Source organism: Trachinotus anak, unplaced genomic scaffold (assembly GCF_046630095.1).
Source record: "Trachinotus anak isolate AG129_WGS33_773 ecotype Australia unplaced genomic scaffold, CSIRO_AGI_Tana_v1 ptg000010l, whole genome shotgun sequence".
Taxonomy (NCBI): Eukaryota; Metazoa; Chordata; class Actinopteri; order Carangiformes; family Carangidae; genus Trachinotus; species Trachinotus anak.
This window is the reverse complement of record NW_027273861.1, coordinates 27,099,777-27,127,626: the sequence shown is the minus strand read 5'-3', so window position 1 is coordinate 27,127,626 and position 27,850 is coordinate 27,099,777. Positions and strand designations below refer to the sequence as shown.

The 27,850-nt window shown below is 40.9% G+C and overlaps 1 protein-coding gene across 1 annotated transcript in view; it reads left to right on the top strand.

The window, feature by feature from the left end:
* The first annotated feature begins 15,038 nt into the window (after positions 1 to 15,038).
* The window catches only part of ghrhrb (growth hormone releasing hormone receptor b), a 38,901-nt gene continuing 26,089 nt past the window's right edge, over positions 15,039 to 27,850 (top strand). Inside the window, exons 1-2 of the mRNA XM_071486511.1 lie at positions 15,039 to 15,423; positions 25,792 to 25,900. Coding sequence (XP_071342612.1) covers positions 15,322 to 15,423; positions 25,792 to 25,900 — 211 coding nt within the window. The 5' untranslated portion in view covers positions 15,039 to 15,321. The remainder of the gene's footprint in view (positions 15,424 to 25,791; positions 25,901 to 27,850) is intronic.

Sequence of the window (27,850 nt, the reverse complement as noted above, 5' to 3'; positions counted from 1 at the left end):
TCCCAGTTCTGCAAATACGTTTCTGTATGTAGATATTTTTAGTGACAAATTCATGAAGGTTTACAAGCACAGTACCTGTAAATCATCAGAAGTGTCTAGTAAAGATTAAACATCCTGCAGAAACACCTTGGTCTCTGCAAAGGACGTATTTAGCCTTAACTCATAAATTCAACAGCCACAAAAGTCATTTTTCAGATTAGTCATTTATAATTCGATCAGCTGGTTTCCACGTCTTCCACGTGTTGTTAGAAATTGAGAAAACCTTACCAAAGAGGCTTCTGTTATTAACAATTATCTCCTGATCTCCAATCATCTGATCTGCAAAATTATTGAGAAGAACAACAGTAATTGTGGGAATTGGCCTGGCTCAGTGTGCAGTTGGTTTGCATTATAACCTCAATCAAATAGAATGAAACTCACAAGATCACATGCTTCTTGCAGCCATATTGGAAGTGCCATAATAATCACAGATGACTTCCTGAAGTGGGGTGTTTGTTAGGAACAGTTTTATAAAGCTTGAATGTTCGTGGTGTTCCCCAGGGATCAATTTGTGGTCCCCCAAGGTTTAGTCTGTACTTCAGAGCTGCACACATACTGTTATTATTTAATAAGCGGATGACACTCAGCTGTATGCACCCCTGTCCTCTGAAAACCTGAACCCAGTTAAGTCAACGGTGGAGAGTATTAAAGACATAAATAAACAGGATGCCTCAGTTTCCTGCGACTCAATAGTGACAAAGGTTGTTTCATCGGTGCCTCAGCAGCTCTCGTTTAGCCTCTGTCTCCAGGAACTACCACACAGGTTACAAACCTTTGGTTTAATTGTCGTTTGCACGACTGCCTTCTAACACGTTTCATCACATAAAACAAATCTTCATTTGTGATTTCTTCATAAAAAAAATGGTTCATAATTGAATGTGTAATAACACTGTAGAAACTGCATCAACTTTGTGACTGAGAACATTTGGTATCTTCACACCAGCTCACAGATCTTTGCTTTGGCTTTCCTGGCTGGTTAGAGCAGGAGTGTGCAGTATGTGGCACAAGCCTTAAAAGTCAGTCAAACCAAAATCACATAAAGATCTCAGATGAATTCTAGAAGACAGATACAAGAGTGTAAAAGAGAGAAGGTCAAAGGTCCGATGGGAACATCACATCCATCAGCCACAACACTGAAACTGGTACCTGGTTTAAATGTTGCGTCTGATTGGTGTAAATATCAAGACAGTGAACACATTCATTTTAAAAAGGTTGAAATAAATGGTGTTCATGAATAAAAGATCAGTGTGAGCGTGAGGTTTCCCACAGGTGTTCAGCTGGGTTGAGGTCTGGTGACTGCGAAGGCCACAGCACACGATTCACAACGTTTTCATGCTCATCAATCCATTCAATGTCCCCTGTCGCCGTGTTTCTCCACTCATTTTTCACGTTTTTCTTTGGCACACTCATAAATCCTCATACACATACCGACTCAGCGAAAGACAAATGAATAGACATGTTCACGCAGACGCTCATGCTGCCATCTGTCAGGGCTGAACAATGGCTCGGACTCAGATGCAGATTGACACAGTAAGCGAGTTCACAATGTCCTTTAATCAGGCAAAAGTCGATACACTGGAGATCAGTCCGCGGAGCAAAGGTATCAAAATCGGTGGGCAAAGGCAGGGTCAAAAACCAAAAACTAGACAAGACACGAGTAAGGCACACGGGGAATAAAGGCTGGAACGTAGTCATACAGAACTAGACGAACTGGCACAGAAGGGAGGGAACACAGAGACTAAATACTCAGGGAGAGGGAAGACAATGAGACACAGGTGCAGCACATTAGGGCAGGGCAGGTAATCACACAAGGGGAGGACACATGAGGGCAGGAAGTGAGGAACCTGAAACGAGAAAAGAGGTGAGTCTCAAAATAAAACAGGAAGTACAAGACAACACACTAGGGGAAACAAAAAAGGGAACTCAGCTATCCAGCTGAGGCATGACACCATCACAGCAGAGTGACAGGACCCTCTGGCAGCAGGGAGATGTGTTTTACCTCGGAGACACTCCTATGGGTCGTACCAGAGGTTTGTTCAGGGTGGAGGACCGTCTGGCAGGTTCAAGTCCTTTTTATTTATTCAAACTTTTCAAAAATTGTTTTTAAATGCTAATTTAATGTTATTTTAATGTTCTATTTTTTTTTTATGTATTTCCATGACTCTGTAAAGTACTTTGAGTCTTGTGTCCGAATGGTGCCATATAAATAAACTTGCCTTCCCTCTGCTTCTGTCTGTCCGGCTGCTGCAAACACACACTCGCTCACCGTCACTGCTGACCTGAGTGCTGTTAAAGAAAACAAAGCAGTGAAACACAGGACAGGCAGTGAATTGGCTGTTTACCACACTTCAGAGGCTCACATTTAGATTCATAACCTTGCTGGGATCTGAAATGTCTATTACAACACAAAGCTGCTATGTCGGCTTTGATGTCTGCTTTGGTGTCACGCCAACCTTAACCTCATCAGTGTGACACCTTGTACGACAACTTCATGTGATCTGAATACACACAAGGTTTTCCAACATTAAAGTGCAGGAGTCTCCTCAGGTCTCACTTCTTCTGTCTCATCTTTTTTTCAAACGATGCCTCGCTGGATATTTGTCTTCCTTCTGGATGCTTTTGATCCTGCTGTCCACTTTGTTTCCCCTTCGCCTCAGCTCTGAGGATGACCTTTACGCTAGTTAGGAGTGCTGTGCTCTGTGATGAGCCTGGCTCTTTTTATATACCCAAGGGCACATTCGACTGCAGCTGGGGGAGCAGCCTTGAGTCTCAACACACGGCTCTGCAACTCAACAAAGCAACAAACCCTTTAAAGCAACATGCTCAGCATTTTTAAGTATATTAATCATTATGCAAAAAAAACGACAGATCCTGCATGTGTGTGTTTACATAAAGGGGAGAGTTGTGCTTGTCTGAGCAGTATACTGGTTGAATTCCACCTGGGTTTGTTGAAAGAAGATACGTCTTCATAATAAAACACACACACAGCCCAAAGCAGCAGACCGTTTCCTCGTCAGAGTCCACATGACATTTCTACTCTGCAGAAAAAGATCATCTTCACTGAATGTGCAGAAAGTCTGGACTTGTGCTGTCCCTGACCAATGATACACTAAATAATGAAATGATAAATGTATTTATGCCCCACTTATCTCAACCTGCAATTACAGCATGCTTTGCAAATACAACGATAAGAAAAACAACAAAAGGGATTAATGAATTACCAAGCATGTATGTTAGTGAAACAACAGGAACATAGCTTATTTAAAAGTGTTTTCAGAAGCAAAGGTTGCTGCAGGTTCATGGCTGAGGTCCTCACACTGCTGTCACTTTGACAAAGGGAGAGAGACTCGGAGATATAATCTGAGGCCAGGCCAGCAATTGCTTTAAAAGTGATCTGAGTTCAAATTACATGTTGATTTATACCCATTAGTAAACCATCACAGGAGCTCAAGCATGATGACATCAGTGTGCTCAGGAAAGAAGTGACACTGCGCTGGTAATGAAAAAGAGAAACCTACAACCACTGGTGTGGATGAGCCTTCATCAGAGGAGGGAGGTGTCACTTTAAATAACAAATCCTAATCAACAACCTGTGGTAAAACCGCTGCACCTGTGTGTATGGGCGGAGATCCACAAAACCAACAACCACCAAATTAAGAATCAAGAAAACAAAACAACAAATGAAATTAATTGAAATTACACAGAATTGAATAAAAAGAAGTCAAAATAATACTAATACACAATAACAATGTCTGTGTTGAACTGTGAGTATTATTCCTCAATACTCCTCATTCCTCCAGTCAAATCATTTAATATATGACTGAAAAATGAAACACTATCAATATCTCTCAAATTGTAGAAGCAAGATTTTATGAGCTTGAGATGATGTGATTCTGAAAATTCAGACTGAACTTAAAAATCATCTCCTGGTTTTTGACAGAATTAGTCCATTTTGTTGGACACAGGACCAAGTGAGGGCTGGACTGGGTTTTCAGTTTTGTCGGAATTTAATGAATGATCCAACTTTAACTAATCTGATTCTGTTCCCACATCCGAGCTGCATCACAACAGAGTTCAATAAAATGTATGAATAATAAAACCTAAAAACTGAGGTGTACCTCAGTGTTCAGGAACAGAAATCTCTTCTCTGACGTTGCTTCCAGCTCTAATCTTTTCTGTCACTCCTGCTTTCCCAAGTCACTTCATTCACAAACTCCAAACTCATCATGGTTTCTGTCTTTTATTTACCCACCACCTCCCCAACACCGTGTACATTTACACACATTATCTCCATTATTTCATTAATGAAATAATGAATCAATTTCAAAATGACAGTAAAGGTGTCGACTGAAGCTATAAACAATACAGACGATGAATACATGAAAATATCCATACATACATATCTGCTCAAGTCGTCATCCAAAGGCAGGTAGACTGGCAGACGTCCTCTGACACCCCCCTCACCCCCCTCTGATCTCCAGAAATATGAAGTACAGCTCTATAATACACATGGTGTTTACTTGTTATCAGTTTCAGATCTGAACACATTTGTCCTCACTGGTCTCAGTCAGGAAGCTTCCAGCAGGAACTGGGAACAGATATCATCAGTCTTGATGGACTGGAAGTGGCCGTGGCGTCCGTCTGCGGAGCCTGTCACCCTCACAGATTCTGATAAATCCTTCGAGATCTGAGTTTGATTTCAAAAATAGACATTGTGCTGTGCAATGCAAGTGTTTTATTGGTTGCGTTCTCCAATTTGCACAACAGCTTTTTCATTCTGTTTCATCCAGTTTATGGAGTCGAGGGGTCTATTGTGAATTTATTTATCACTCTCACCTGTTTTCTCTTTTTACTTTTAAAGGTCCCATATTTTGCTCTTTTCATATGTTTTATTTAAAGTGTTGATATCCATAAGAAGACATATTTGTGGTTTTAAGAACCATCTCAGTGTAGTTTTACGTCTCCTGTCTCAGGCTTCTCTCTGGAGGTCAGTGAGCAAATCAGAAGAGAGGAACAGATTTTTTTCAAAGAGTGATCAAATAAAAATATAGCCAAATCTTGCAAGGTTGGATGGTGGGTCCAGGTGGGCGGGGCTTGGGATGTGGCTGAGAGCGATGACTGCTTTGCTGTGACATCACAAAGTTACAGTCCGGATGGCTCATTTTAAGGCTCAGTTTCTGAATACAGGCTGTGTGCATTTCTCTGTGGACTGAGGCTTTGATACTTTCACAGTATTAATATAAAATCTAGACCTGCTTTATAATCAAAAAAGACATGGACATCTCATTTTATACCATATGGGACCTTTAATAAACCATTTGTATTAAAGGTTACGCACGTATTAGAGCTTTTATGGCCATTCTCCATTCTGAATCCACTTTTAATCAATTCACAAAAAAAGTTCCTCGCTTCCCATGAGAAGAAAGGCTTTTATTACTCCCCTGAGAATTATGACTTTCAGAGTCATATGCTCTTTCAATTACTTATCAGCATTTGTGCTCATAAATGTGCCATTAAAGCACACATGCTGGCCTAATACAGTTGTCTGTACAGGGGTTTGTGTGGCTTACATCTCCAGAGTCTGACATTAATCTGCAGCAGTGTGGATGTGGTGATCTTTAGACATTATTTGAGATTTGTATGTCATTCACACCTGTGGGACCCTGATCTACATCCATGTTGATGAGCACATTAACTTCTACTGTCATGGGACGTATTCAAAAAAGGGGGGAGCTGGCCAGTGTTACATATGCATAATTTAGCACTGGAAAGGTTAACACCGTCTCATTTGCAGCTTCTGAACTTCTCCCAGAGTGGTTCATATTTGCATGCTCCCCTTTATGCTTCAGCCAACATGCAGGACAGCCGAGACATGTGACAGGAGCGAAGCTGACACGTGAATGTGGAAGTATGTGACAGGAAAAAGTAGAATGTGGTATAGGAAGTTGGCCGCGCAAAGCCGATAATGATAAACAACAATAAAGCCTGTCATGCGTCTGCTGTCGTGCTCAGAGAGAAGCCGCCCGAGGGACTGCAGCTGATTTATCCATCACAATAAACAGAGAGATGACTTTAACCATAATGGGAACATGAGACGTGGCTTTTAGTGAGAAACCACTGATCGATCCCCAACAGGCTGCAGCTCCTCGACGCAACCGGTGGTCTTCATGTGGCTGCTGCAGACACTGATTTGTTGCCTTAATATTGGCACTTTGAGGGACATGCACTCAGCTCCCTAAAGCTGTGTTCATGTCTCCAAAGCAGAACCACAGCTGCCACAAACATCACTACAGCGCTGTATGAAAACGACTCTCCTGACTGACATGTGGGATCCGCTAAACGTCAACTAGAAAGCACTCAGAGAGCCTATAGGCTGACGTCTGCCAAGACTGCAGAGAAATCTTTTGTGGGCGAGAAGTCCTCACCAGGGCCAGATGGGTTTTGGCTCCTCCACCACACGACCTGCAGACTCAATTAAGCACAGAGAGTCATTTAAAATTCCATGTGATGTTTGGTTCATTGCAGAATAATGTGGTAACTGCATTAGTCCCAGGAGTAAACTTAATTGTCCCTTTTGTGCATCCATTATTATACTTTAGCTCGCTCCACCTACTGCAGACCTAAACCCCAGTGTCCACCTCCTGTCACATCAACTGTCAAACTGTCAAAGACATATATTCTATATTATCTTATGTCTGCTGAAACGGTGCTATTACAGGAGACCCTCCTATGAGTCGTATCAGAGGGTTGAAAAAAACGACCCATGTGGTTGGAGGACTGGTGGAGTTTGTCTTGTGACTATTCTTGGGCCAATACATGATTATATCATATATCGCCATATTTGGGCCGAACAGTATCGAGATACTTAATTTTGGTTATCGCCAAATTCTAGTTGTGCTCTCATGGGAGCAGCTGTCCCAGCACCAGTTTGGTAATAATGCCACCGCAAAACATGAAACGAAGCGTCAGGAGTGTGTGCAGCCCTGTTGTGATAGCATATTTGTCACATGCATTTGAATGTGATGCTGCAGCTTAAACAACAAATCATCTTGATGAATGGCAGCTGCCCTAATAGAAAGAATGTGAACGGCGTTAACGTGCTTTAGCCATAATGATGATTAATGCGAGGCTTCGAGCGTTCAATTATGGGACATGGGATGAAACGCACATGGGTCGGCTCGTTCATCTGATTAAGCCGAGGCCTCTGAAACTCTATAGCAACCGTCACCATAAAGAAAGCTCGGTTCTTTTAGAGGGAACAACATGTAAACACAAGAGATCAATGAGGCCTCTCTAAAAGGCACAAGAGTCAGGCTTTGGATGGAGCTCTAATTAGGAGCCAGCTATCTGTGTCCAACCTGATACCCTCATTAAACCATGCTTACAAGTCAGAACAAAGAGCTGAAGGATTACTGTACTGCAGCACAGGAGAAACAGAGGCACAGGATCCACAGCATCAACATTTGTTTTACTGAGCGACAGAATCGTTTATGTGTGATGATTCAGAGAAACCAAGCTGTGGGCTCAGATGAAGCATGTTTTTTTTATTTTTACAAATTAATCTTGAAATTTATCAGTGTTTATTTGCAATAAATCGGTTGATATCAAATTGAAAAAATGTAAAGAACGAAACAAAAGACTTCTTGTGAAAATCATATGATGAAAAAAGTATTAAACGGCAAAAAGTTCAGGGCAGCACTGAACCATCTGGACCATTGTGTACTTTCAATAAAATGCATGTTTCCAAGGAGTGAGCACTCTAATGAATATGAACCCATACACAAGTGTAACATATAGTATGTGCATACATATACATTAAAAGAAAAAACATGTATGTAAAATTTATATATAAAGCCCATTAGAAATTGGAGCAATTTCATATTTTGACATATATGTCTTGCTCATCCAAGTATGTATATTTATATATATATATTTCTGCCTTCGTCTGACCTTTGACCTCGGTTGGGACTAATGAGAGAGGAGAGAAGAGACTTTTCATTCTGAAGGGTTCCTCTTGGTCAGTGGGGATGGATCTGCTTCGGCTGCTGTTGTTGGTCCTTGTGAAGATTACGCTGATCGTGTCTCTTTTTAATGATACTGTGGTTGTGAGAGCTGCTCCTCTGTGTCCAGGGTTAGGCCTTTGAAGACAGACACTGGTGATGCTGCAGAGTACAGAGATGAGACTCAATAACACACAGAATAAAAAATACAAAAGCTTTCAATGCCGCTGAGCAAAATATGGCTGATCATATCTGAGCTGTGTTTTCTGTCTAAAATGGGAAAGATTTAGTATGACCTTTCATTTTCAAGATAAACTCCTTCCCTTCTGTACAAAGATGGGAAAACTTCATTCAAAGCATATGTTCTTGAATAAGCGTCAGCATTTATGTTGAAAAGGAACCCAAACTGCACACCTCATACTCTGCAGAGACCTAAACAAAGACAGTAGAGTAAAATACGTTCGACAGAAAACAGAGAAAAGACAAATAACCTGTGAGTCCATCCACCGCTTGGGTCCAGAATGAAAAATATCTCAACAACTACAGGATGGATTATCATGACATTTGGTTCAGACGTTCAGGTTCCCCTCAGGATGAATTGTCATAACTTTGCACACATCATAACTTTTCATCTAGAGCAGGGGTTTTAACTCTGCACATAGTTTTACAGTCAGCTGCACTGGATGACTTCAGTCCTGAAGAAAACTTAACTGCTAGTTAGCCAATGTTTGCATGCTAACACCCTACATGCATGTTAGCATTGTCACTGTGAGCATGTTCGAATGATGTTAGCATTTAACTCTCCAGCCTGACCGAGCTGCATCATCTCAGTCTTTCAAGAAGAGATAAAGCAGATTCTTCCAAGAACCTAAAATGGATATCTCCGGGTTGTTGGGGTTTCTGCGTGGTGAATCTTTTTTAAACCTGTTGAATAATTGCTCTGATTTCTGACCATGACAACATAAAACCATCCTTCCATCCATTTTCTGCTGCTTGTCCCAGGTTGGGTTGTGGTGGCAGCAGGTCAACCAAAGTTGTCCAGACGTCCCATTTTCCAGCTCCTCCGGGGGGCAGCTGTACTCTGAGCTTCTTCCAGAAGTAAAATAAAACCAAATGCATTAAATTTCCTGTTTCAGTTAACTTAACGTCTCGTTTCCAGATGTAATAAGATAATATTAGTTAAGCAGTCAGGTTAGGAATGACTGGACCCACGTTTACATTGGTTTCATCTCCTTTGTTGAACCCCAGCTCCTCTTTGAGTTTATTTCAGGACAAAACTTCAACAATACACAGAAACAGAGCAAAAAAAAAAAAAAAAGAAAGAAATCCGCACCTTTAAATGTGAAAAAGTAATTGACAAACACAAAGAAAATGTCAGTAAATGTCAGAGTGAGCTGTGGTTATATGGTGAGTTTTATAACTGTTAACTCATTTGCAGTCTTTTTTTTTTTTTCTTAATTGCTTTGCAAAACTGTAGACGTAAAGTGCCTCAAACCAGAGAAACAACATTTTAAAGTGATGGAATGAAATAAATTACAGCCAGAAAAATAAAATCAAAACAGGAAGTAAATAGCAGCAAGTGTTTGGAGAGTTGCCTTCCAGTGAGATCATTATATGAGGTGATTGTGTATTCTGTCCCAAGAGCAATAAAAAACATTAAATGTTACATAAGCATGACTTTCGGTTTATTATCATTTTAATCATCTTTATTTCATGTCTCCTCATGAATTCCAGAGGGAAGTCTGAAGGTTATCACGTCCCGTGTGTCAATAAAACGTCCGTCAAAGGCGTCATCAGCAGCGGCGATCTCTCAGTCTGCAGTCAGCGACCATCAGGATGTCACACTTTCACAAGATGACAGGCACACGTGGACATGCAGATGATGCACATGTGCAGTGCACACACATGTCTGTAAAAGTCATGTTGTGCATAATGAGCAGGGGCTTTTATTGTGAAAGGAACAGAGCTCCTACACTGTCTCTTCACTTTGCGGTTTGTTTCTTCAGGATGTTCACGCTGAAGCACTCAAGGCTCGATCACGTGTCAGCGACTTGTTTTGTCCCAGGGCTGTGATTCAGTATTGACTCTCCCTGAGCTCATCATCTGGCCACAGCTGGTTTCACACTGACATCAGTGGCCTCTTGTCTCTGCGGCGCAGCAGGATGCAAAACACCAGACCTCTGACTGGAAAGGAAAACATACCCTCCACTTCATTTCAAATGATTTTGATGCTAAGTTTTTATTGGCAGAAAAAGAAAACATGAATGCAGTTTTTATATTGTGTTCATGATGAACCCTGCTCACTTTGGTCAGCATCACCAGGAGATTTTTGGTTCACCATGAAATGTGGTAGAGATGTTCCTGTTCCCCACAGGATGAACTGTGATGAATTTGGTGATTATGTCTGTTTGCACTTTCACAAAAAATGATGATGCTAGACAAATCTCTCAGCGTACTCACATTGTGCTAAAGCAGTGGTTCCCAACCAGGGTCAGGGTAGTGAAAGTGGGCCGACAAATCATTAGCAAAACAGTAAAATTTTGGTAAAAAAGATGCAACTATGAATTAAAATTTAAATATAAATAATGTTTTTAAATGTTTGGAAAAAAAAGATTTTTGAAAACATAAAAAATGTTGCCACCGGCCGTAACACTTCGCTGCCAGTCCACATCGTATACTTGTCTGTTATCTCAGTCTGATTGTGCGGTATAAGATTACATCCATGGTAAAAACTGGAGAATTAAACTGGATAACTGGTCAGCAACAGGAAGAATTTAAAGGGGCAATGACAGTTCCCTCTAGAGGCCATGATAATTATAATAATTACCTTACAACAGGAACAAACGAAGAAGGTAGTCAGGTGACGTTGTTATAGAATGACTAAGTCCACATAGGGCGAAGGTTTAGGCCGTTTCCAGGCAACAATCATCATTTTTTTTATTTTAACCACGAACAACGAGTGTTCCCTTAACATTAACCATGAACATAACCAAATAATTTTTAGGCCTAAACCTAATCAAAAAAACATCATGAAACTGACTTATTTTTTCAAAGAGCATTTGCAGGATTTTTTAGTATGTTGTCTGGTGTGTTCAGTGGGAATCACGCCGCTGGATCTTTCCTCCAGGCTTTTGTAGATTTCAGCTCATCTTCAGGTTTGTCACAATCTTTATTTGTAGAATATTATAAAATGCACAAAACTGCAATTTGGCCACGGAAAGAAAATGGTGCTGAGGTAATTCTTTGGTTTTCAGTGAGGGCCAGTGCTGAGGTGAACGATGTGACTTAGAGCTGCTAAATCTAAACCTAATGATTGGAGGTGACACATAACAGCTTTGGGCTTTGTCCTTTTTTTCCTCAGACAAGAGCAGTGATGAAGATACATGACACATCTGCACCGGTCTGTTCTATCAGTTTCCGTCCGGGGTTCAGAGCCTCGCAGCGTCTCTGTGAGCCGTCTGGGGACACACAGCTGCAAACAGCAGTTGTCCAGCAGTGACAACACACACACACACACATACACTGCACAGAGGAATGCAGTTTGAAGGCCAGCACCAACCCACAAAGGAACAGACCGGGACAAACAGAGAGGAGGTCAGCTGTAGTTCTAACACAGCAGCGGGGGTCCAGGGTCAGAGGTTAAAGATGATCATTCTGCTTCACTGTACAGCTCACTTATTCTGACTTCTCAGCCTCACATGTTCAGCTTGAATCCTTTTCATCCTCTGTATTGTGAGAGCTTAATTATTCTTGCAGTTCTGATCTTCATTTTACATTTAGTTACAAAAACATTTTGCTCATCAAATTTACTGCTGAAATCTGGAGACACACCGACATGATAAAATATTTTTATCCACGCATTTGCAAAGGCACATGTGATAATGTGATCATGTGCATCTGAACACGCACAGCCCCGGACGTCTGGACTTCAGCTCACCAGACCCAACCGGTCCTCCAACCTTAACAGCCACTGGGTCGTTTTTTCAACCCTCTGATACAACCCATAGGAGAGTCTCCTGAAAGAGCGCCCCTACGTAGGTGTACCAGACCTCAGTTGTCATAGTTACAATAATAATTGCGCAAACTATATCAAGAGAAGCGTATTGTCAGCACTATGGGTCCTATAGTAACAGTGATGGCTTGGTTAGGTTTAGGCAAAGATGGTGATTTGGGTTAAAATAAGTACTTCCTCAACATTAGATGATCTTTGTTGTCATGGTTACACTAATAACAACGTGGTTAACTTTGTCCGATGCTCATGGATAATAAAAACAACAGAATATCCTACTACACATGGGAATCTAAAACCACTCTCCAGTGTCATATCTACTTGTTTTTTTTAGAAAGAAACCTCAATTTAGCCAAATTATCTAAACCAACAGTTTAGAGTTGAGACTGTAACTGATCAGACTCACAGTGTCACATATAATCACGTATATGTGACTATAATCACATATAAAAACAGTTTGTAGTGTAGAACTATAAAAAGTAGGTACAATAGGTGAACATTGATCCAAAGAAAGTTTGACCTGAGCCCTGTAAAGATGTGTAACTCATTTTTTGAACTGAATTATTCCCTAAAATATCATCACTTTCAACATCCCACAGTGTGTCTCTAAACTAAAACTTATCTGATGTATTTTTCTTCATTAACTTTTGTTAAACTTGACATTCTGGCTCTTTTAAATGTGGAGATGTTAGATCCCCAGGGGCCGATCCCCGGGGGCCGATAAATTTGAGCTTCATAAGGTTAAAGTCGCGGACACGATGAGTCCTTTAATTCAACTGGTGATTAGGTTTCACAAGCAGTATATGATATGATATAACTACTTATATTCACAGTAAAAATTTATGAATACTTTAATGGTTAGCCATTTTTAAAAACTTCAGTAAATGATTTGAACATGGGAGTCTATGGGGACTGACTCACTGTTGGAGCTCTGTTGGACTCTAGTGGTCATTCTGCAGTTTTTGGCACTTCAGTCTTGGCTTCATTTTTCTACCCTGGAGGCTGATGATTCACAAAAAAAAAAAGTAAAGCACTAGTCATTTGCTCAAAGTCATAAAATGATCCATGTTTACTTTTTTCCTGACCAGCCATGTGAACAATCCTCACTCAGCAGGAAGTCAGAGCGATATTCAGGTGAGAAGAAGTCTCTGTGCAAGCCTGTGCTTTATCGTGCAAACACACATGGGAAATGTAGTTCACAACTGTAGCTCCAGTAGTCCAAATATTGTTGGGAACTCCAGAAATACAAGGTATCATAAAACTGAGCATTAATCAACACAGAAAGCGATCAGTGGCCTTCTTTCACCTCACAGGGAGTGAGGTAAGAGCAGGGTCATATATCAATAATCATCACTGGCTCCTTCTGTCCCATCAGTCAGAGCCAGGCCACATTAAAGACAGCTGTTAGCTTTGTGTCTTGCTCTTGCTCCGGCCATGTGTCGTGGGGCAGATCTCTTCGTCACTGCTGCAGAGGAATGTGTCCTGACACTTTGTTTGCTTTATGAAGAAGCTGTGCTCTGATGAGTTTGCTAACTGTGGCCCCCGATTTAGCTTCTTTGCCAGGGTATTTCAGTGAGGCTTCCTGGTTGTAACCCCTGTCATACACACAGAGCCTGAATGTGTGCTGTTTATCCAGATTGAGGATAATTGTGATGATGTTGTGTCACTTTGTGGGTCCTCAGCTGCTGCTGTTTTTGTCTGGTTCTGCTTCTTGTGGCTATTTTTAAATATTGTTAATCATTTTAACCAACTGGTGTCTTTGGTTGTAGTCAGACCCTGTGATACAGTCAGCTATCACTCTCTGTGCTCTATATTCACTAATAACTAGGCAAAGCAGAAACCTACTAAATCCACTGGGTAGAGTTTGGTTATCAGAGGTCAAAGGTCAAGGTCACTGTGACCTCACAAAACATGTTTTAAGCCAAAACTCACAAATAAATTTGATAATTATGCCAATATTTAACACAAATGTTCAAAAGGATAAAATCAAATGATGACATTTCATATCCAAAAGGTCAAAGGTCAACTTCTCTGTGACATCATAATGTTCTGCAAAAACATTTGGTGTCCTGTCTTCTACCAACAGTCAATGGTGGAGTAGTTTTAGTTGTCTGAATTCAAAGAGACCTCAACCATCATTCCCCCCCCCCCCCCCACACACACACACACACACGCACATCCCCACCCTCCTGCTCACAGGTGCTGCTGTCTGCAGGAACTCAAGAGTTGGTGGTCTGGTGGAAAAGCCAACGGCACCGTCTGTCATCGATTGACCTCTGCAAGGTGCCTCCAAAACACACACACACACACACACACACACACACACACACCCCTCTGCACAGTGGTGCTCTGTGGGCTGCTGTCAGCCTGCACTGTTTATGTTTACTCTCACTATTTATATGAAGTGTCCTGAGTAATGAATCAGAGCTGCAAGGGCACAGCTACTGTACAACAGTACCAGCGAAAAAACACCAACATTTAAATCTTATCAGGTCATCTTCAGCCAATATGACAAAGATTAATGTGTGTGTGTGTGTGTGTGCGTGTGTGTGGAAACCAAGAAAGACTGTGGCTGCAAAACCAGTGTATGAATTAACTAGTGTTGTGTTTTATTGCTACTGAACTCAGCTTTGAAAAAATGTATATGAAACAACATATTGTGGGAATTCATTGGGAACTGGTTGATTGGAACCAGATAACACAGATTCCCCCCCCCCCAGACACACACACACACACACAAGGTCAATTTACCAGATGTTTAGTGGAGCTTCCAACCTCATCTCACAACAGTGTTTTCTGTCTCCAGAGACAGTTCAGTTCTCTTTCATAAACAAAGCATCAATTACCATAAAATAGGCCGATATAATCATGAGATAAAGTCCCTCTGTCCAGGCTCCCCCTGTGAACGTACTGTGATTAAAGCTCTTAAAGGTTTATTCCGTCCTCTCTCCTGTGTCTGCGCTCCGCTCCGCTCCGCTCCGCTCCGCGCCGCTGCTGCGTCTGTGCGCTCCGTCTCTGCCTTTTCAGGGAGGTGCGCACCTTGTTTGGCTCAGTCGTGTCCCGGCTCTGCTGCGTTAACGCGAACCTTCTCCCGCACCGGACACGTTCATACCGGCAAACTACCGACAAGCGGCTCAGCTGATGGATCGTTGCCAGTTGTGGAAACTGAAGAAAATAATAAAATAATTTGATATTATTTAAAGACTGATTTTATCCTCGGAGATATTTTGACTTTTTTGTGTGCGGACTTTTCAAAGTGAAGGACGCGCAGAGATGTTGATGCACAGTGTGTTGATCTCTGGAGGCTCTTGGATGAGACGCATGACTGCGCTCCTTCACCTGGGTCTGTTCCTGCAGCTGGCGGTTTGGGAACCGGTGAGTGAGATCCAAGTTCACCTCCTGGGTCTGATGAGCTCTCTGATAAGAGTCAGTGTATGTAGGTGTGGAGGTGTTGGTTGTTCAGCCCTGGTTTTATTTTTGAAGAATACCTTTTAGCCCTATAGAACAAAATCTGCATTTTCTGCCATGTGTCAGTTTGACAGGTCTGATCAGTGTGTCGAGTATCATTACATCATAGTTTCCAGGTTTTGACGATGGGATAAACGTTTTAAAGATATATATACATATATATATATATATATATATATATATATAGGAGTAATTCCAATAATTAAAAATAACTCAGCACCAATAATAAAGAGAAAACAAATCTAATCAATTAGTTTGAATAGTAACTAAGACTTTTAATGCTGAATATTTTCCAGAAGGTGTTTGTTTGCTCAGTTTTGTAGCCTATTTATTTATACACACATCACTTTCTTCTTTATTATATTTGGGAGTTAGTAGACAAGTGGCCATTCATCTACACATTTTACCTCTACATCTCCTTGAGGGGTCGTTCTGGAATAAAAACGGGTAAAAGATTTTTAGAAGTCTTTATTTTAAGCAGTTATTTTAGTAATTTAGTCTCTTACATTTTATTTCTGTTGCACAGTTGCTGATACATTCCTCACAAGTCCTAATGAGTAATCTGCTGTCACAGCTGATTTCACAGCCACAGGATTAAAAATGAGGGAAATGTTTGGGCCCATGTTGTAAATGAGCAGCTGTTTTCTGCAGTTATGGACCTGCTGCTCTGATATTTTTATATCTGATGTGTCTGCATTTAGTTATGATCATAATAACCTGAGGCATGACGTTTGTCCTGAGTGATGTCAAACCCCAGGGGATCAATTGATTTTGATGACAGGTGCTCAGCTGTTCAGAAAGATGGACGTGGTTTTAATGTTCCTGACTTTGGCCACATCAGCTTGACTTTTGCTTTCTGCTTGGCTTTGTTGTCTTACTGAGAAAAAAATAATATAATTATATAATTTATATAATTTCATTTGATAAATGAAACATAAGGAACTTTCAACTATCAACTGATGATAAAAGCACACGGAGAGGCTACCTCAAATAAATATTAGATAAATAAAAACAGATCCAGTGGCGTCTCCTGTGACTCCATTAATACTGGACACTCACTTGACTCTGCTGCCTTTGGCTCGAGATGGACAGCAACAAAGAGAAAGCATTAATATATATATATATATATATATATATATATATATATATGCACTTTCTATTTATTTTTTTTCTGTATATGCACATATGCCTCTTTGAAATTCAAATAATGCAGAGTGAAGAATATTCCTATTTTATTCCGTTTTATCCTTACTTGAATTTAGCTTTGACACCCTCATGTCTCCTCCATCAGCTGTGTGCTCACCTCAGGGTGGAGGATCTGGGTCTGTGACGTGTCCTTCCTGATCCTGAAGGCTGTTAATGATCCTTTGTTGTCCTTTGCTTTATTAGCTGCTTCCCCCAGAGACTCTGCTGCACTTTTTGATTAGAATCAGGGCTGAAGTGCTCATTTTATCCTCTCTGCCTTTTCATTATAGATCTTTTTATTGTTTACAGCAAGATAGATGTGTGGTTACTTTTTGACCTGCGGGGTCTCTGTAATTGCATCTGTGTGATTTAGTGCGTGGGTTTGATACTACGACTGGTACGTTTCATGTTACACATCGTCATTTGATCCAGTGTTAATATAAGAATTTAAAGCTTTAAAGGTTCCCTCCTGCCTCTTGTTGCAATAAGCAGGAGCTACCTTTACTACTTTATATACAGCTGTATAGTTTAATGTGTAAGAATGCATCATCATTTATAAGATCATCATATGTAAAATCTTAATCTGCAAAGTATGGAGCTAAAGTTGAGCAGTATAAAGTAGTAAAAATGAGAAATAGTCAATTCCAAATACCTTAGATATCAAGTTAAGTGCAGTGTTTGTGTAAATCTATGAAATTACACTTGTAGAAATCTAATCAAAAAGGTGACAGAGTTTGAAAGAGGACACCCAGGCTTCTCCTCTGATCTCCAGCAGAAAACTCTCCCAGTTGTTTTGGTTGCGTGACGTCAGAATGACCCACTACCCTGTGTCTGCAGCCCGAGGCGAGTCATGCCTCTGCCTCAACAAACAAGCTGTAAAAGCTTAAAATCAATTCTAAAGAAGACAGGTAACCAGAGCAGGGGGGCCAAAATTGAAGGAAATGCGCTCCAATTTTTCTGGATCCTGTGAGTGGCCTGGTCCTGGTGGAGGACATGTTTTTGTTCAATTGATTTTTTGGAGGCGAGTAATGAGCGACTCTAATCCAGTTGCTGGAAACAAGAGCAGGAAGGTTTCCAGTGTCCGGAAATGAAAGGAATGAGTCTTAGAGGGATGCTCTTCAGCTTTGACCTCATGTTTAAAAAAGTAAAGTGAAATTCCATTTTGATACAACCTGGATCTCTTTTTCGTAGTTTTAGGAATAATAACACAGAACCCACCAAGTTAATTAACCTGACAGGGAAGGAGACAAAGTATTAGAAAACATACAAGAGAGTTCAATGCAGGAAGTTGTGTTTGAGTTACTCTCCATGTTGCCCTCAGTTATTATCTTGGTCACAATACTTTAAAACAAATGAAAGGACCCTCATTCATATTGTTCTTGCCATGGTTATAAGATTTTCTGAGCCCAATTTAAAGCATTGATTGGTCTCAGCTTCAGAAACCCAGTTCAACAAACTTTTAAAGGTCCTTAGTTTTTAAAGGTCCCGTATTGTATGGGCTGTAGACAGGCTTACAGCCTCTGATTGGCTCACTGACCTGTTGTTACTGGTCTTGTTAGACTAGTGTCACTACCAATTATTCAGCCTTGTGCTCCCCTTCAGTCACTGTGTTCCTGGTCTGTCATCACCATCCCTGCACACAGACAGTCTCAGTCCAGGCTGTTCTGGTCTGTGGTTCCCTGATGTGGAACCAGCTCCTGTAGTCTGTCAGAGCAGGGCTGTCCCTCTCTATTTTCAAGAACCTGTTGTAGACTCGTCTCTTCAGAGAGCACCTCCTCTCCTCACTCCTCTATCACCCTGCCGTGTCTAACGAGCACTTTATATGCACTTAATAGGCGGTTCACTTCTTTACCTGACGTTCTTGCAGCTATTAAACAGATGTAGCACTTAGTGCTCTGCTACTGCACCAAAGCTTTAATGATGTCCCTCACTCGTAAGTCGCCTTGGATAAAAGCATCTGCTGAATGAATAAATTTGATTGTAAATATAGTGGAGCTCCGGAGAGAAGTCTGAGAGAGGCAAACGATTGACCCCTTACGTGCAAATGATCGTTAGATGCTACAGTTAACAGATGTTCCTTAAACACCTCACATTCAGGCGATAGGTAGACTCCAGCTACAGCTCGTCATCAGGGGCTCCACTTATGGGGGTTTTGGGCCAACAGCAGTGCACTGTATACTGTCTTTATGGAGGGTTGAGGGGGCGACGGTGTGTCTCTGGTTATTAGCAACATTTCAGGCGCCCAGTTTCAGTTTGGTCTCCAAATAAAGTGGTTTACAACATGTTTCATCATCTGACTGCTAGTGTTCCTTAATGCACTGGACTCTGTTGTCGTGACGTTGCCTTGTTCCCAGATCTCAAAATAATTACTTCATATTATTTCACAACCAATAAATTGTTATAAACTGAATTTTTTTTTCAACACTGTTAGATTTTGGGCCGTCCCATAGAGAAAGAGGTTGGGGGGGGGGGTAACAAATAACGTTTCTGATTTGAATCACTTCCTTCAGTTCAGGTCAAAGATTCAGCATCACTGACCATGAAGTTTGTTCAGTTTTTTCCCAAGCTAAGCGATCATACCTCTAAGGTAGGTAGAGCAGTCAGTGAACACATCACCGATCATAAGGCCTGACGTTCAGCTCTGATCCTGACAGTCTTCAGTCCGTTACGTTCAGTTCAGTGCAACAGTAGCCGTTACAAGCTCTGCACATAAGGTTAATAACTCAGCAGCCTATTATTTTCTACAGAGTTATCAGATTGTGGTCGTCTCTGTGGCCTTCGCAGTCTTTTAATATGCTTTTAATGAGGATGTAACACACTGTGAATCTCAGCTGAGCTGACACCAGAGCTCCAGTTACCAGTAACTGGAGCTCCCCTGCTAAAAGCTACTGATTCATCCAGTGACGATGGTGATTCAGTGTAATGAGTCCACTTTGAAAATGTCTTGATTCATCATTTCTGCGTGTACTGAACACACACACACACACACACACACACACACACTGCCCCAGACAGAAGTTGACAGTTGTGAGAGAAACATAGCAAAAACTTTTTATAGCCAGTAAACTCTCATGTGACATGAGAAGAGAAACAGGGTGTTAATCTTTACACACACACACACACACACACACACACACACACCCTGCTGGAGTCTGCTGACATCCAAATAAAGACAATGCTGCATTAAAACTCTGCTTGCGTCAAAAAATTTGGGCTCAAAACCTCTGAGTGTAAGTGACAGTGACGCACTCGAACACACTAATGTAATGCTGCTGCTGAAGAAAACACATCATCCTCAGATTCAGTTTATTTCATGTTGGCCTCTTCTCCCTGCACACAGCCAGCTTCACTGTTCTCCTCCCCTGAGACCTCTGAAAACACAGAGGAGCCAGTTCTACTCCACTTTCACATATTTGTTGATTTGCTGCATTTTTAAGACATGAGAGCTGCATAGCAGAAACGATGACATGTCTCTGTATGATTTAAACTATTTCTCCACATTTCAGTGCTTCCCTTCACCAGGCATTCACTGCACCATGACAGGAGTTAGAAATGATATCACACACTGTGACCCAGATACCAAAACTTTATTAGACCCGTCTCACACAGTTTGGACTTGTAAGATTGTAGTTTACACAGTCTGAAGTCAGATAACATTACTCACACCAAGGTTTCCATCTGTATTGTGCAAAGTGCAAATGCAAAATGGAACAGAGCCTCACTTACATGCTCCCTGTTTGCTGTGAGGCCGAGGGCCGTCAAATCACATTTACTGTATCATCAGAAAATTACTGGAGAACTAACAGAGGAAGGGTCTGAAGAATCAATATACCTGTGTATCGTCAGGGTGAAAATTATAAGAAATACAACCTGGAGATAGAATGTGGATTGAAAACATTACAGGAGCAACAAACACACACACACACACACACACACACACACACGGTAATGACATCAGAGACCAGGTGATTACCTATCCTTTCCTATCACTATGAAATCTTAAATGTAAACGATGGCAGCTGAGTAAAGGTTGGCTGCAGGCAACTGGTGCGCTGTGATAATGACCCGGTTAAGACAGTGATTGAATTTAAATGGCACCACTGCCACGTAAACTGCTGCCATTTAGGATCGGGGGCTCCAATAATTAAAGTGTGTGCTCAAATGGCACTCCAGCCCCTCAACACACATGCCTGCATCTACGAAGCTGCAATCCTGTCTCCTTAAAGTGACATTTATGTACAACTAAACTGCAACAACAAATACATTTGGTAAAACTTAATTGAGAAATAAACATAACGAGGCTTTCTTGATTTAAATATGTGGGGAATCCCAAATATGTTGATACTGTGTAGTATTTTTTATCAGTATTGCATTGCAGTTATGGTTATTTTTAGGCACTGACAGCACTTTGTTAAGGGAAGATCCTTGTTTTGGTTGAGTGTAAATATTATTTTTTCTGTATTAAAAAAGGTCCCATATTAAATAATGTGAGATGTCCATGTGTTTGTGATTATAAAGCAGGTCTAGGTTCTATATTAATACTGTGAAAGTATCAAAGCCTCAGTCCACAGAGAAATGCACACAGCCTGTACTCAGAAACTGAGCCTTAAAACCAGCCGTCAGGACTTCTGGAACTTTGTGATGTCACAACAAAGCAGTCACCGCTCTCAGCCATGCCGCAAGCCCCGCCCACCTGGACCTTTTTTTATTTTATCACTCAGAAAACAGTCAGCCAATCAGAAGAGAGGCTCAGAGCAGAGAGCGATGTAAAACTACATTGAGATGGTTTTTGGTTCTTAAACCATAAATATATCTTTTTATGGATATCAACACTTTAAATAAAACAATAATATGGGACCTTTAAAATAAAGCACCGTCTTCCCTTAACCTTAACCAAAGTGCTTCTGTTGCCTTAACCACAGACGGGACTCTGGATGCCAAACCTGGTCTTACACTTAATTCACCTGCCATCCAGCTCAACCACCTCCTGGCAACATGCTGCTGTTAATTAATTTAGCTTTATTGATTCATTCATTCAAAAATAAATCTCTGAACATAATCCATCCAGTGATTACGTTTCTCATAAATAAAAATTTGCAATTCCAGATTCTCTGCACTTCACTAAACTGTAAAATTACGTGTTGTGTAGCTTCCTAAGACCACATGTCATCCTCCTATCTTGCTTGTATAAAGGAGATTTGTTCCATAAACGAGAAGAGCAGATATGACTGTACTGTTTTCTCACAGTGAGGCTGCGTTGCCAGATCTCGCTGCCAGACTGAGGTTTTCAGCTACACAGAAACATTTGTCGCTGCTGCTGGTATAAACTATTAATGATAAAAGGAGTTTATGGGCCACAGTGTTTAAATAAACTGTAGAAACATTTGGCCCTCCCGCAGTAAATGCTCCTCATATCAGGTTATGAGTTTAGTCTACACTGTAGATTTATCAGATCATCCTTTAAATAGAAAATTAGAGTATTTAATATAAAGCTGCTAGGAATTTTGAGTTTCTGTCATCAATCATGTTGCTCTTGCAGCCTCATCCAAGCGTATTAGTCTGTGTTATGTAGGGAAGTGATAGGTTATTTATCAGAGGGCCTGGACTCACTGTATGAGGTAGTAGATTCCGGCCTGAGAGTTACAAGATCATTATCAGATTTTGAAAGAAAATTCTGTTACACAAACTTGCTTACTGTAAGTTTCTGTTAATCCTGTGTAATGTGAGCGACGCTTACACTGCAGATCACAAGTGGTAGCATCAGTCAAGTCCTGTCGGGCTCTTGCATGTTCATGCACAGTTTGCAAAGTAACAACATTTGTTCTTAGTAGTGAAAAATGTTAAAATTTATGAGAGGATATTATCTAGTCTTGTAAATTACAACTTGTATGTAGCAAATTCAGTGAAACAGTGCCCTGGATATCCTAACCTGGATTTTAAAAAATGCATTTTTAATGCACAGTGTAAATGTTCTTTGATATCTCAAAGTGGTCTGACTCAAATTGTGATCACATCTCAAGCTGTACAGTTTGGACACATTTTTAAAAAACCCACCCAAAGAAAAAAAAAACCCATCCAAAGACCACTTACTTGAAAACCCATATATGACCCCACACTCAGCAAAGACACAAGTAGAGTTATCAGAACCGCAGGGTTTCGACCCAAATGCAAGACTCTCAGGCAGTGGTAAAAAAGCAGATATGGCACACAGGCGTCAGTCAGAACAGGCAAACACAACAAAGGACAAGGCAAAAACACACCGAGGCAAACACAGAGAAACTGCTAGAAGACTTGATACAAAGAAGACAGGGAGCACACAAACTAAAGTAAGTTAGACACAGGTGCAACACACTAGGGGCGGGGTCAACAATCACAGGAGAGGGAAACACATAATGGCAGGAAGTGTAAATCAAAAAAAGGGGGAAAGGTTAGACATGCCAAAATAAAACAGGAAATGGCACATAGCTAACAAAAGCAAAAAACATGACCTTAAGGTGCAGGACGAGTCATGACAAGAGTCCATCAGATCAAAACATGTATCAATTCCAGGTATCATTGCAAAGCCCAGTGATCAGATGTCATTATCCAGACAATGTATTTAGACACAGATCACATGTTGATATCAGGTGTAAAAGGGATCATGGATAAAAATGTGACAAGGGGAAGTTTTGTGTGAAGGCTTCACAAGGCTAGAAACCACTGATTCACTGTGAGGTGGATTTGGGCTGATGAACATCCATTTATCTTAAAAATTACATTTATATACAACAAAATTTAAGAGGAAGCCAGTAAAGCTCAGAGGTGCTGACTAGACTCAAATGTACGACTCAGAGACACAAACGATTAAAGTTCAAACAGTTCACCTTCATTATATAGCAGGTGTGAGCAGGTGAGGGCTCGGTGAGGGGTGAGGTCAGCAGGCGGGAACACCAACCAAAAATAAAGTCCAAAAACATGCAGGAGGTCAAACACAGGCAGGCAAAAAATAACAAAAAAAAAAAAAACTGGCAGGGACCAAAAAAGGCTGGAAAGCTACAACTGGGATGGAACGATGGACAATCTGGGAAGATGCAGGTGGAAACAGAGAAGTGTTTAGATACTAGAGAGCAAATGAAGACATGGGGGGTGGGGGGGTTACTGCAGGGCAGGGTCTGAAATAACCACACACTTAGAGGAAATGGCAAAGACAGGCACAGAATGAATGAATAACTGAACTGTGACAGAAGGAAAGGACTTTGACACTGGAGACCAGGGTTCACGTGCTGCCTCTTCGTTGTGGTTTGGTTTCAGCTACTAAAACACTTGGGTTGGGGGAAGCTTGTAGTTTGGATTAAATGTTTAAGCATTAAACATGTTGAGTCTCATACTTAAATTGACCTTTTGCATATGTAACCAAGATAATCTTTGCATAAATGCAACCCCAAAAACCTTCTTCATGCTTGTTTAAATGTAAGTTTTGGACATCTTGTGCCTTTTATTAGACCGATACTAGAACAGGAAATGAACGCAGAGATGCAGAAAAGGTCCTCATGGTCAGCACCCTACTCCTCTGGGACACCACTAACTGTGCTTTAGTTGTATATTATAGGGAATAAAATGTAGATGTTTGTCAGATAAGTTCAGTATATATTCATTAGATTGATCAGTTGGCATCCAAGTTCTTTTATTTACCAGTAGTAGATCAGCATATATTTAGACACAAACACACCGACATATGGAGAGCAACATCTTGACAACTGTAGGGTAAAATGTCCTACAACAGGCCAGGAGGTGTTTCTGTCCAATAGCAGAGCGCGTGTCAATCCTGGACGCTGCAGCGCTGCGAGAGCACAGGGTCAAATGTCACGCTCACCTGCAGCGTCTCCATCTGTCCAACAGGTAGGTGTTCTCCCGGGGATAGCTCTCACATTTCAAAGCAGTACATCCACCAGAGAAATCAATTAGACACCTTCAAGGCAATTACAGGGATTATTTCTCACCTGACAACGTAAGAGATCAATTTTGCGACATGGCTGCACAAATGTAATTTACCTTCAAGGTGGAGATGCTTTCTAAGAATCTATATTTAATCTTCATCATTATTCTTCTAAGAAGATTATAGGCCTGGATGTGTCCTCCTGCTCCTCATGTTCTGCAGAGGGCATGAAAGGCAGAGGAGCCCTGTCAGTAGATGTCAGGAAGAACTCCCACGTTTCAGCTGACAGTGGTGCTGATTACTGTACAGAGGTTCATCATGGGAGGGGGCAGCGTCAGCATCCTCAGGGTCTTCATATGAGGGTTTTTATGTTGCATTTTTTCCCTCATCAATCTACACTGAATTCACCATAATGACAAAGTGAAGACAGAATTGTATTTGCAAATTTATTAGAAAGGAAAAACTGAAATATCACATTGACATAAGTATGTTGTTTATTTTGTTTCATTTAATTTATATTGTACAATTAAAGGTCCATATTTTACACTTTTCTGGTGTTTTATTTGAAGTGTTGATCTCCATCAGAAGATATATTTGTGGTTTTAAGAACCAAAAACCATCTCAGTGTAGTTTTACATCTCCTCTCTCAGGCTTCTCTCATGAGCTCAGGTAACAACAGGTCAGTCAGCCAATCAGAAGAGAGGATCCGAGTCTCTCTTCTGATTGGCTGACTGTTTTCTAGGTGATCAAATAAAATTATAACAGATTGCAGGTGAACACTTAGAGAAACCAAATCCTGCAAGGTTGGACGGTGGGTCCATGTGGGTAGGGCTTGGGGCGTGGCTGAGAGTGGTGACTGCTTTGTTGTGACATCACAAAGTTCCAGAAGTCCTGACGGCTGGTTTTAAGGCTCAGTTTCTGAGTACAGGCTGTGTGCATTTCTCTGTGGACTGAGGCTTTGATACTTTCACAGTATTAATGTAGAACCTGGACCTGCTTTATAATCACAAACACATGGACATCTACCTTCATACAACATGGGACCTTTAACATCAGTATCAACACTCCCAGTGTAGTTATGCTTTATCTTTATCTTATCAGAGCCATCACTGCGCTGCTGTGTATTTTGTGTATAACTGAACTCTCTCTCTCTCTCTCTCTCTCTCTCTCTTCAGACGGAGGCCATCCACCCTGACTGCGCCTTGGTGGTTCAGCACATGAAAGCTCAGGAAGAATGCAATCAGATCCTCAAACAGGAGGAGAACAACCACTCCACCAGGACAGGTTAGTTTCAATTGAAAAAACCCATTACACTCAACCAAAGGCAGAAAGAGAGCTGGGTGGATTCATCCGCAGCCAAAAGTAGTCCCCAACGAAAGCAGTGAAGTCAGAAAGTATTCAGATACAGACTAAGACAATGTTGGTTTTATTGTTTTTGTTTTTCAAGTGATTTTATCAATAAACACAATTTGTGAAATCCAAAAAGTATATTAACAAAACAAGCTATATATTATGGATCTGTACGGTTTATAATCTGATTTAAAATCAAGATAAATTAAATTCTTGGCTGTTTTGTTTTTCTTTTTTGCCGACTTTACCTTAGTTTTAACCATGAAATCAAATTAATTCATCTAAGAACCACTAAACCCACTAATTCACACTTGAAACATATCCCTTTAATCTCTTCTAAGATAAGTGGCAAACATCAATACAGAAATTCTGATACTAACGAGAAATAAATGTGTATTCATCTTCTCTTCCCTCCTGTGCAAGCTCTCCCCTCCACTCACCCTCCTCTTTCCTAACATTTTTTGTCGGTTGTCCTTTTTCTGACAGTCGATTTCTCTCTAAATCATCCGAAGCGTTTCTCTGTCCTGACTTTTCCTCTTGGGAAAATGTTCCAGCTAAGAGTTAAGGGCACTACCTTTGATAGCACTTTCATTTTGTGGCCCTCAGGAGCTCTCCTTGTTGGGCCTGAGTCATGTCAGCCTGTTAAATTACAGACATGGACAGTTCATGTCCTGGGGTTTGACTTTGAAGGGACAGTGACTGCACAAATTCAAATTTAACATGGCTGCACAAATATAGTTTCTGTTAAAATCAGGTTTATCTTTTTTTAATAAATGTAGCTCCAATTAGTAGATTTATATATTTCACTTCATTATAGGCTGAAGGATCACTTTTTTCCCCATCCTCCTCCTCTTCACCTACTTCAGAGGGTGTTAAGAGGACTGAAAGACACCGGAGCCTCAACAGCAAATGTCAGGAGTTGAAAAAGTCAGTGAGCTCCCACGTCCAGGGAATTGATCACTGTACGGAAGTTCCTCATTAAAAGAGAACCGCCGCCAACCTCCGGGTTACAGCCACTGGTGGTCTGAGTCTTCAGAGAATCACATAACACTGATCTTGTTCATTATAAGAAAAGACCCAGATGAAAATGTTATTTAACTAGAATAGACCACTTCGCAGTTGTCTGCCTCTGCCACTCAGACTAGTTTCAGATTACATATATCCATCTATATATATATATATATATATATATATATATAATATTGTGTGTAAATTTTGTCATAATTGCTCTGTGAGGCCTTGAGTAATGCCTAAAAAATGTTTTGTGGAGTCCCACTGACCTTTGACCTTTGACTCAAATCAGTTCATCCTTGAGTCCATGTGGACATTTGTGCCAAATTTGAAGAAATTCCCTCAAGGTGTTTCTGATGGACAGACGGACGGACAGACAACCTGAAGACATAATGCCTCCGGCCCTGGCTGCCGCCGTCGCCGCCACCGTTGCCGTCGCCGTCGCAGAGGCATAATAAGGAGCCATGTGCACCGTGCTCCGTAGTCTGCCACTTTCTTATTCATGGCCTTCACAGACTCCAGTGTGCGATAAGCAGTACATTGCGTTTCTCTCCATTTATATTTTAATTTTGTACTGACAAGAGGCCAAAACATGTTTGGGGAAATAATGAACTTATACTGGAGCAGAGGGACGGACTCAAGTGTTTTTCCTCTTCCATAAACAGATTGTCATTTCTTGTAAAAAGCAAAAAAAATCTCAATACTAATCAGGTTTAACCAATGTAATAAAAAAAATCTGTGCATTCTTTAATGAAAATCTGTTTAAATCAAAAACAATTAGCCTCGAGTAGTTAGTCAAGTTATGCAGTAAATAATAATCATGACAGGAACACAAAAACATAAATTAGGGTGATAAACAACACCAGCATGACA